This window comes from Engraulis encrasicolus, chromosome 18, assembly GCF_034702125.1.
Source record: "Engraulis encrasicolus isolate BLACKSEA-1 chromosome 18, IST_EnEncr_1.0, whole genome shotgun sequence".
In the NCBI taxonomy this organism is placed as follows: domain Eukaryota; kingdom Metazoa; phylum Chordata; class Actinopteri; order Clupeiformes; family Engraulidae; genus Engraulis; species Engraulis encrasicolus.
Genome location: NC_085874.1, coordinates 50,884,439 through 50,896,684, shown reverse-complemented (window position 1 = coordinate 50,896,684; position 12,246 = coordinate 50,884,439). Strand labels below are relative to the sequence as shown.

Sequence of the window (12,246 nt, the reverse complement as noted above, 5' to 3'; positions counted from 1 at the left end):
GTTTGGTGTTTTGAGGTCTCTAAAGTCAGTGTTTTTTTCTTGTATTTTTAATATTCTTGATGTATACAGGACCGTTCAGTCAGTCATTACATGAACTTTTTCAAAAATCATTTAAAATTTATAAAAATTCAACATGACATCTATAAAACGATTGCGTAAGCTTACCTCTCTATATGGCCAGCTGATGTGTCTCATCCCAAATCTGAGCTGGCCCCTTTGATAATTTGTGTTTTATATTTCTAGGACCCCCTCTGAAAACAAAACAATCTGTTTCCAATTTTTAGAAGCAAAATCCAAGATGGTCAACATTGTAGCAAAATATGAACATTTGGTATTTTCAGGTTTATTAAGCTATTGTGTTATTTTGTACGCCTATTGGTAATATTTTGATAGGCACATAACTGTCATTACATTAAATGTTTCGTCTCATAGGAAGAGCATCTGGAATTTGGGGTGACACACTGTAAATCTTGTGCGCACATGTCGGCTAGCAATTGGCTAGTTGCAAAAAGTTGGCCTGTTGCCTCCAACTAAACTCTCTAGACTGATCAGAAAGTAAAAGAAAATCCTATTAATTCATTTCATTGAACAACTGTAAAAAAAATAATGGGCAAGAGGACCACCTTCATGATGTGCAGCATCATTGAGGGAGCCAGTTTCTTTTCATTTTTATGTCAATTATTTTCATAAAAGATTCACACTTGTGCCACTTATACGGATCCTCATGATGCCAAAGGTCTCACAAAGGTCAGTGTATGATAGTGTGGCAATCAGCAGTCAGCGCACCTGCCAATCTTGCACCTGAAACACAGAGGACAGACCAAGGAACCAGCAGGGAGGACAGCCAAGCCCCCTTGAGTCATGACATATGGTAGTACTTTGGGTTTGGGTTCAAATAACAGAAGGCCTTGGTTCCAAGTCGTGTGAGCCCACTCTCCTCTTCTTCACTACACATGGCTTCAGAATTGGGATGACTTGCTATGAGGCCAACATAGGCATGCCAACCGGATGAGCCACAACAGACCCACAGAGACGTGATCTCAATGGATGCTACTGATGGGTGAAGCATAATATTAGACACCATGGATGAAATAGGCCTAAGTAAGTTGGGAATTATATGAGGGACGTTCAGAGCGTGTGAAGCACATGAGTGGGCTTACCGTAGGGAAGACCATATCAGGGTATGACCCATCACTACAGTTGAGGATATTCTCTGACTGTCATGCCAGAGAGCCCAGTTCTATGAGCAGAGAGCATGGCAAGATTGTTGGCATTGGAGTAATGCAACATCCCGGATAGAACATATGGTTTCACAGCCTTCAGATAAGCTGAGGCCGACCTTGAAGCAACTTTGTAGCCCTTTGCCTCGATATAGGCAGCCAATCCAGTGAATGTGCATATTACTGTACAGGTAGCACTGCATAATAGGTAGGCCTACTGTACATGAAGTGACTCATAGCAATTGTTGTTGGAACAATAATTTGGACCAGCATGGAATCCTCTGTGCTCGAATTCACAAATGAATGGCGTCAGAGTAGAGTAGAGTATCATTTATTGATTTATAGACCTGAAAGCAACATTAATGTTGATTTTGCTAAACAAAATGTCTTCCATCTTGGATTTTGTAATGGGCTTAGTTTATGTAATGGCTGACTTCACATTCATGTAACAAATATTACCAATAAAAGTCAACAATGGCTTTATAGACTTAAAATACTAAATATGCCAATTTTGCCAAATATTAGTCAGCCATCTTGGATTTTGCCACAAAAAATGAAGGAAAACATTGAAAATAATTTGTTTTCTATTCAATGTTGCCCTGGAATTATAAAACAGTTCAATTGAACCTTAAAACGGCATTAATGGTGAAATTTCTACACACAATGGCAGCCATCTTGAATTTGCCACTAAATGTTCACGAAAAAAATGGAAACAGGTGGATTTGTATTCGGGGGGGTCCTAGAAGTAAAAAAAACACCAAATGGAAAAATCTATAAATGTTCCAAAACTTACATATCAACCTATACTAATGCCTCTTGATGTGTGTAGCCTGGTAAACCAGTCGCAGGCACACACAAAAAATGTCCGCCAGCGGGTGGCGCTGTTCACTGGCTAATTCAGAGCCGTTAATTACTCTCAATGCCGTTAATACCACAGACCTGTATTAACCTAGACTGGCAATGGGCGGTTCTAGCCAGTGGCAGCTTTTCGGATTGACCGGGCGCAGCCATCTTTGCCTTTTTCGCGCCCTGTGGGCTCCTCCCACAGACGTAGCCCCGCCTAGTGGAGACTATCGCAGCTGTGTGCCATAGGAATGCATACGATTTCAAACGGTGATTACAACGTTATCAAAGTGGGTTTCAATCATTTTTTGTAAGATTTTGACAAGTCGTAACGTCTAAATTCTCACTCCAATAATGAAATAACCCTCACTACCTCCAAACGTTTTATTAGAGAGCCTGAAGCTGAGCGGTCTTGCCAGATAGGGCGGTTTCCCGCCCAATCGGGGCCGTTGAGGAAGGCGGTCTGTGGGTAAAAATGGACGAACATAATCAGTGTTATCTGGCAACCCCGAAGCCGACTGTTTTCGTTGCCGCTTATGCAGGTTTGTGGATATTTGTGACACTGAATCGGCCATGCTTACGTGTGTAAAGCTTATTTTATGTACTTAACTCAGATGTAATGACAACTGTGTATATTGGTATGTATATTTCTTAAATAAGCCGTACGTTTTCAGTGAAGCTACCGGTAACTGTGCTATTATTAATACCCCCCCCCCCCCCCCACCCAAGGACGCTGAAGGTAACCTAGCAACAACACGGCACAGCACATTGCAGCTGTGAAAATAACGAGCCACTTGAGAGCGAGACTTTTCTAGAACATTAATTTATACTAGAGCTATTGTTCTAAAGACGTTACACATGGCCTGGTCCAACTTAACTAGTGAACCAGTGTTGCAAAAAAAATATTTTTAAGAAAACCCATCGGTGCATGACGTCATTACGTAATTACGGGAGTCTCCACTAAGATGGCGGACTACGATTCTGCGGCTCTGAGAAATCCGAAAATTTCGAGGGGTATTGCCAGTCTAGGTTAATACAGGTCTGTGGTTAATACATTATACCGGTACACTTTTATTTTGACGTCTGACCGGCAAACTTCCCCCAGTGTCGCTGTGTTCACGCAGAGAAGGGGGCGGGCCGCCTATTCCACGCGGGTTGCGCGAACAGTACACCAAAACAAAGTCTCCCTCCGAAGTTTAATGATTTCTCTGTTGAAACGTGCAGGGATATGTTGTGCCATTCTACATGCCGTGCGTTCCTGATAAAGTGAGTTTAATACAGTGTTAGGTGAGAACAAATTGATTTGCTCTGTTGTGCTTAAAGTTACAGTGTAGTCTACCCTACTACTTCTACTACCTACTACTACTACTAGCACAGCAGCGTACCACTGCAGTCAGATAGGGTTTATGGAGGTAGAAGGGCTATGCTGCAGTGCCGTGCGTATTTGTTTACTTTATGTTGTGTTGTAATTTAGGTCTATCTATGCTGGCAGTAATTACTAATCATTCGCCAATCCACTTAACTAGTACTAGCACTTAAAAAAGTTGCATTTCCCGTGCAAAAGCAGCTATGCTATTTAAATGGTCGTACCATGTTGGTGTAACTTAATTATCAGATTGAAACGATTGTGTAGAACTGAAGCCAGCCTGGAAGTTCCCAGGCTAGTTAAGCCCTGCAATTGCCTTTCTTGTGCAATGTAGGCCATGTCATGTTTTTCCTGTTGTTTACAAACAAGAACCCAGGTAGCAAAAACCGTTAAGAACAGTCGGCCTGATCTTGGCAGAATGTCGGCACTGTCGGCTGAGAGTCGGCTCGGCTGGAACACTGGTTACCGTGACTCAGCCAACACTTCATAGAACACTGAAAATAACTGTCACTTCATGCAGTAACTGAGCCAACACTCTGCCAACACTGAAAATAACTGTCAGTCTCATGCAGTAACTGAGCCAACACTGAGCCGACACTGTCGGCATACGGTAGTAGGACCATTATTGGGCCGCGGACAAAGCCAAAATCGGGCCGACTGTTATCACTCGCGAAAAAAGGATCGGGCCAACAATGGGCCAGATAAACTTTGCTACCTGGGAAGCATGTTCATTTAGATATTTATTGGCCTATTTTTCTTATGGCTTGTTTTCCTTTCTTCAGTTAACTACGATTTGCCTTCAGATTCCCGAGTGGAACTTGGCATCTCCATGAGAAGGAGAAACCGAGATTGAAAGACCAACTCCAAAGCCACACCAGAGAGAAATGGCTTCAATTTCAATCACAGATGAGGACCTGTCCTGTCCAGTGTGTAAAGGCATTTTTAGAGACCCTGTCATTCTCTCCTGTAGCCACAGCTTCTGCGAGGACTGTGTGAAAACCTCTTGGGAGACGAGAGGAGACAGGCAGTGTCCTGTGTGTAGGGCGTCTTCAGAAGGCCCGGCCCCCGTACTCAATCTGCATCTCAGGAACCTCTGTGAGACTTTCCAACAGGAGGGAAATCGAAGAGGACTCCTGTGCAAACTCCACCGCTCAGAACTCAAGCTCTTCTGTAAAGACGACAAGCAGCTGATCTGCCTGGTGTGTAGAGACTCAAAGCTCCATGACAACCACAACTTCAGCCCCGTCAGTGAAGCAGCAGCTGAATATATGGTACGAGTCAGAGAGTACATTTGATGCAACTTTTGTTGTCACTTTTCACGAGATTGTCAAGAAAGCTCACAATTCTTTACTTACAGGTGCACTGTGTAATATTTTTAGTAATTTATTTCCAGAATTCATGCTGCCCATTCACAAAAGAAATGTTACCTTTTTTCAGAAATACTTACCACCACCGTCAAATTCTAAGTATTCATTATGAGTGGGAAAATTGCACTTCACATACATGAAAAGGTGGATTTTCTCCATGTCAGCCTTTTTGAATATCCAGAAATAGAAGTGTACTTTACTGTGGTCATACTGTAAACATTAGTTAATTATTTAATAAATATTTGTGAAAAGCAAGCAAATTTGGCAATATAAAACGGAGGCTAACTAGGAGAGTTTGCTTGAAACGTTAGTAAACCTCCCTCCCAAAGCCTCATACAGTGTCAATGCCATTGGGCTGATGGACTGGTACTTTAGTCCGGCTGTATCTCCGGACCATTGTAGTAGCCGAGGTGACCGGTTTTCATCCCCGAGGGGAATGGCCTGTGCAGGAACACTTCAGACACAAATAGGCAGCACAGTTTCAATGAGCAGCATAGTTGCAATACCTCCTCTGGCCACCATCCTACACAGTGCACTTGTAACATTATTAGTAACTCTAATTGATTTCTAGGAGGAACTGAAGAGGAAACTTGAGGCCATAGAGGAGGCGCCCCCTGCCTGTAAACGAGCTAAAACAACCAAAAGGGACGACCCGGCTCAACACATCCGAGTAAGAGCCATGCCTGTAAACTTGTCTTTTAGATCATTTCCATTCATGCACACATTTAAACTACTTTATTATGTCCATAATTCATAATATGTTAATGTACTTAAGGACATAAATGTTACAGATACAACAGTGCTCAGTCATGATCCACCAATGCTGGTCTCAAAGTAGCAGCAGCTTTAACATTACAAACACCTTCTTCTCCAAATATGACTGCTCATAGGACTCAATGAGTTTTTCCAAATTGTCATTAGACCACAATATCATAGTTGTTTCCTGAACCATGAATATTATTTGACATTCAGGACGAACTGGCTGTCGTACTGCCGTCGTTTAAGGAGAAGCTGGATGCCCTTGAAAAAGCTAAAGAAACATTTGATGAAACAGCCCAGCATATCCAGGTAAGATGCATTTTCATTTATAAGAGTGATTCTCCGATTCGACTACACTTTTAAGTCCATGGATTTTATTTGCCAATTCCACTAACTATTAACTGCATCCAATGATTATTTGGACATTAGAAAACATTTATCTTTCATATAATACAGAAAGTGTAGACATGACATTTCCCTCAGCAATAATGAATATTTAATACTAAAAAGATAAAGCATACAGATACATGAATTGATTAAGGTGTTGTGGTGGAACTTCTGAGGTCCTCAGTTAGCACAACACCATAAAAATGGCTGAAATGTCAACCGTGTTACCGTCAATGGTGTTACAATTAGCTATGACAGTCAGGGTTGCCAGATGAGTCAGATGATTTCCAGCCCAAAAAATTTTCAAAATCCGCCTAGAAGCACAAAATCCCGCCTAATTCTATTGATTTCTATGGCAAAAAGTGGGCAGGGTTTTCTGATAAATGTCATTTTTACCCGCACACGGCCATCCTAAGCAGCCCAATTGGGCGGGAACCAGCCCAATCTGGCAACACTGATGACAGTTGAGGAGGAGTATGTTTTTGCCAATTTATCTCCATATTGACAGACAAACAAACAAAATAATGTGTGTTCTAGGGAGATGGGTTTGTCTGCTCTGTTTTTTCTCCTAAAAAAGTGCCGACTTGTTCCCCTGCACTGTTGACCGTAACACAGTTGACTGTTTTGAAAGTGTTTTTGAGCTATTGATCCCTTATGTGATGGAAAAATCCTATGAACAGACACTAGGGATTATCTCTGGAGAAGGAAGTCTTGTGTAAGGAGGGTGACTAAATTCAAATCAGACGTTACAGGGATGTATAATGAAAAATGTGTCAGTCTGTATCACAGTGAATCAGAAAATCCTACTTATGAAGCTCAACAATCACATTTTCTATATCAGTTACACAGATTAATGACAACATTATTGCTAAGGGACATAAGCACTTTCAAACGTGTATTGTTTCAACTCTGTAGTATTTTTATTTATGTTTGAAATTACATAGTATTTGTCCATAACACTGTTGACAAAATAATTAAGCCAATGTTCGCTTTCATTACAGTATTTATCAAATTATTTAAGATTAAGCTTGGCAATTTGTTTGTTTGGAAACTTAAATATATACACTATGTCAGGGGTTCCCAAACTTTTCTCCCTGTGCACCCCCTTGTACATTTCAATGTGGTTCACGCACCCCCTCAGCAAATATTTTGGTGTGCTTATGGCCACTTATGTATGGTTTCACTGCGCAAATCTGCACAAATTATGCAAAGTCATTTGGGAAATCCTCCAATAGAACTGATGTTTGTTCAAGCATACAATTCACCATAAAAGTAAAAACTACTTCATGTTAAATAACACATCAGCCATTGCACAATTCAGCTCGCGCACCCCCTTGTAGCAGGCCACGCACCCCCAGGGGTGCACGCACCCCAGTTTGGGAAACCCTGCACTATGTAAACATCTAGGTCATTTAGTTGAAAAATAATACTGATAATTGACATTTTGCTTTTGCCAAAAGCGTAGGCGAATCGTAGAATCACTCATAAGTTAAAACCGTCAATGATATCCTGTAGCAGTAATACATATCCAATTAAGATGCTGGGTCATTCCACGCCAAATCAACAAGTGCCCGCGCACTTAGGTCTCAAAAAATTCTGAAAATATTACCAAGTGTACCCATGGTACTTAAGAGAAACATTGTAAATTTATTTGAATGTAAGATGTATACTCTCCGTGTTACAGCCAATTTTACTGGGGGAGGGGGGTGCCCATTTTGTTCACACTCTTTTTTTTGTCAAAGTTCACAAGCCCCTAGCTCAATAACTAAACCATGTAGGAAGCTCAAATTTGGCATGCTGGTACATAGATAGGAATAGTTTGTTGCTAAACTGTCAGTTTTGGTCTGTATGATCCTGCATCGTCATAGCATTCCCTCAAAGATGATACAAATTGTACTGGAGTTTTTGGCTGTGCTCTGTTTAGGCCTTCAGAAGACATATTTGTGCCCAACATAGCCTCTTGATTTTTTCCCTTGTAGAGACAAGTAGGAACACTCTCATAAAAAGCTATAAATAGAAAGGAAACCATCAGTGTTTGAAAAGAAGACCTCACAAGTCTGACAAATCATTTTGGATGTCATTTTCAGAGCTCCAGAGCCCCTTGTGGGATTGTCCACAGATTTTTATTTTATTTTTTTCTTCATTCTCCATGAATTCTTCTTTTTAAAAATGCCAATGAGACTTGTCTTATGTGATGTTTTCTTTTTCAATTTCCAACCTGAACATGGGCACCATGCACATTGAGAGCAATATGTTTTCTATGCGTTTCTTCCGCTGCCATCTGCTGGTCAAAAAAAGTAACAACATGACTCTTTGTGCCTGACCTACTGTCTCTTTTGGTGTGCGAACCTGCTCCCACATTGAACGCTCCTGAAATCATTGAAATTGAAAGGGATACCTGCACCCCTGCACAAGGACTCTCGGGTGATCATGTCTGGGCAAAATTTGCATTTGATTATTTAGTCTTTACATTAAATGTTATAGAAAACATGTTGCTCTCTTTTTGCACTTTGCCCGTGTTCAGGGTGGAAATTAAAAACGAAAACATCACATAAGACAAGTCTCATTGGCATTTTTAAAAAGAAGACTTCATGGAGAATGAAGAAAAAAATAAAATAAAAATCTGTGGACAATCCCACAAGGTGTTCTGGTGCTCTGAAAATGACACCCAAAATGATTTGTCAGACTTGTGAGGTCTTCTGGTCAAACACTGATGGGGTTTCCTTTCTATTTATAGATTTTTATGGGAGTGTTTCTACTTGTATCTACAAGGGGAAAAAATCATGAGGCTATGTTGGGCACAAATATGTCTTCTGAAGGCCTAAACAGAGCACAGCCAAAAACTCCAGTACAATTTGTATCGTCTTTGAGGGAATGCTATGACGATGCAGGATCATACAGACCAAAATTGACAGTTTAGCAACAAACTATTCCTATCTATGTACCAGCATGCCAAATTTGAGCTTCCTACATGGTTTAGTTATTGAGCTAGGGGCTTGTGAACTTTGACAAAAAAAAAAGAGTGTGAACAAAATGGGCACCCCCCTTCCCCAGTAAAATTGGCTGTAACACGGAGAGTATACATCTTACATTCAAATAAATTTACAGTGTTTCTCTTAAGTACCATGGGTACACTTGGTAATATTTTCAGAATTTTTTGAGACCGAAGTGCGCGGGCACTTGTTGATTTGGCGTGGAATGACCCTGCTGTTTACACATATCTGGATATTTTTAAATCTGGATATTTGTAATCCTGGTTAGCTGTAAACGCAACATGTAGATAAAAAATTTAAAAAAAACTTCTTTGTAACGTGTGTTTTATCCTCCTAAATGGGATAATTTGTGATTAAAGCCGGATTTTTGATATGCTGATTTTAAAACTCTGTTTGCGTGTAAACTGAAGACCCAAACCAATGCATTTTCAAAAAGATGCAGTTATGTGTAAACAGCTTCTAAAAGGCTAGTAATTCACCATGGTGATGTCTGGTATTGCAGGTTCAGGCACAACAGGCAGAGAAGTACATCAAGGAGGTGTTTGATCTTTTTCATCACTATTTACGTTTTGAAGAAGAGAGCTGGATATCTGAACTGAAGGAAGAAGAAGAGCAGAAGAGTCAGATGATGAAGGAGAAGATTGAGAAGATGAGCAGAGAGATCTCATCTCTCTCAGACACAATCAGAGCCATGGAGGAGGCCCTGCAGTCTAATGACGTCACATTTCAAGTAAGAAACTGTTTTTCCATGTCTGTTGTTATTTGGACAGCTGATGCACTTCAGTTTCTGTAATGAAAAGAAATAATGGCTCGTGTTCTTCAATATCTGATTATAATAGCTGGTTTAAACCTCCCAGCAAACAGCAAAATATTAATTGAAGAATTCCTTATTTATGCACATTATAAATGCTAAAAGTTCTAAAGTCTTACAAAGGCAAACATTTCTTACAGTGAAACCATCAAAATAGTTATCAGTGCACGAGTGAATTGTCCAGGGTACTAAAAAACCCAAACAAATAGAAATACCTCCTCTTAAAAGATCTTAAAAACTTGTCTGTTATTTCTGCAGAATCTCAAGTCAATGGTGGAAAGGTGAGTCATCTTACTCTGATTCTGGTTTCTCTGTGTTTAGACAAATGTGCAGCCGTGGTGTAAATGTTAAAGAGTTGGACTGTAGATCACAGGGTTGCAGGTTCAATCCCCACCCTCACCAATCCCTTCCTCCCTCCATGGCTGAAGTGCCCCTGAGCAAGGCACCTAACCCCACATTGCTCCAGGGACTACAGCTTTCATCACTATAGATTGCCATTTTGGATAAAAGGGTCAGCGAAGTGTAACAGTTCACAGATCCATGCACAGCTTCTACTGTAGGTGCTGGTAAACGCAGGAGTGTTCAATACTTCAAACAAAGTTTACGGCGCACTTGTGAAAAGTTTTTTGCTGGTTTATTTAGAGCCAACAACGCGTTTCGCCTCTGTGCGTCATCAGATTCCTTCGGGCATGCATGTGTGCTGTAAAATTATTTATTTTGAAGTATTGGTCAGCTAAGTGTAATGTAATGTAAAATGTAACAACAAATGAACGCTGGCAATGTAACAGTAAAAGCCAGTTTGGACATCGGCATCACACTGACATGGCAACAAACAAAAAAAACAAACAAACAAAAAATTGTGAAGCGGCACTCCTGAGTGAGGACCAAATTGTTGCTGTTGTATCGAAATTTTTGCAGCTCTGTATTTATAAAGGTTGTGTGGCATCTTGTTTGTATTGATGGAAAGTAGGGCTGCACAATACAGTATATCGAAAATGACTTAATTATCGATAACTAAGAATTGTATGTGCTGTCCAATCACTAGCTGAATGTCAACAAATGCGCAAGAAACCCGCCATGACCAAAGCCGCGCCCCCCATGCTGTTATCGAGTTTTTTTTTTCTGATATCGTGCAGCCCTAAAGGGTTGTGTGGCCTGGGTTGTGTGATTCTGAAAGACAATCCCACTCCCACTGATGGCTGAATGTTATTCCAGAACCCTGTGCACTATGCCGGATCCAGAGAAGCTTCCACACGGAGCTCTGATCAATGTGGCAAAGTACCAGGGCAACTTTCACTACAGAGTCTGGACGGATTTGGGCCTGGCCTTGGTTTCATATGGTAAGTTTATTTATTACATTACTCAATTATGTGTGCGAGTCTATTATGAATGAATGAATGATTTTATTTGACATCTCCAGTTCATATAAATAAAATAAATACATGATTGAGTTTCATGTAAACCGCACCACATACTTAAATAATAAAAAAACAGAGTCAGGATAGCACAATAAAGCTCGGAAGCTTATTTCCATTGTGGTCCTTGGTGCTTAGTGATGTTTATGGCAACAGTTGTTAAAATGACAAGAGTAGCACTGGGACCAAACTAAAACTATAACACATTAAATACATAGAATACACATAACACATATTTTTACAACTAAAGTAATATACTACACTGACTGATTTCTAAACCATTTTTTCAAAGCCCATTTAAAACCATCTAGGCTATTGATCATCTTAATATTACCTGGTAACATATTCCACAAACTAGATGCAACATATAAAAAGGGGGGGGGGGAGTCTGTGGAACTCCCCCTAGTGGAGTAACTGTGGACATTCCTCACTCTATTAAAAAAGTTATTTAAAGGGACAATGTGCAGGAAATGGTCAAAAAAGGTACTGCAACTATGCTGCTTATTGAAATTGGGCTGCATATTACCAAATTTGATATTTACATGAAAGTTTACTAAGTATTAAACAAATATTTTCTAGTATGGTCCAAGTACAGTCATTTTCACAGCTAAAAATGGCTATTTTTGGAAATTCAAAATGGCGGACCATGGAGAAGATCCCCCTTTTCATGTATGAAAAGTGCAATTTTTCCAATCATAATGAATACTTAGAATTTGATGCTGGTGGTAAGTATTCATGAAAAGGTAACATTAGTGAATGGGCAGCATAAATTCTGAAAATAAACAGCTTAAGATCTCACACAGTGTCCCTTTAAGTATTTAGGGACATGCCCATTTACAATTTTGTGCACCATACTCAGCTCTATTTGAGAGATTCTGTCCGCAACTGTCAACCAACCCAAACTTTTAAAGTGATGAAGATCAAGGTGAGTTCTTGGGGGGCAGTCCCATAATGGTCCTTACTCATTTATATCTGTCATGTGACTCTCCAATGTGAGCTGCCATTGACATTGACACAATAAATGCTCTGTGAATTTTCTACAGTAGCTCGACATGGGCATGATTCCTACAGGGGTCCCCGGTGTG

General features: G+C 40.3%; 1 protein-coding gene across 1 annotated transcript; it reads left to right on the top strand.

Moving 5' to 3' along the window:
* Positions 1-3,215: 3,215 nt before the first annotated feature.
* LOC134468291 (E3 ubiquitin-protein ligase TRIM35-like) lies at positions 3,216-9,728 on the top strand. The gene is made up of 5 exons (XM_063222232.1): positions 3,216-3,329; positions 4,212-4,700; positions 5,368-5,466; positions 5,769-5,864; positions 9,438-9,728. Exons 2-5 carry the CDS (start codon positions 4,314-4,316, stop codon positions 9,726-9,728), a joined length of 873 nt encoding a protein of 290 aa, XP_063078302.1. The 5' UTR covers positions 3,216-3,329; positions 4,212-4,313.
* The last annotated feature ends 2,518 nt before the right edge of the window (positions 9,729-12,246 follow it).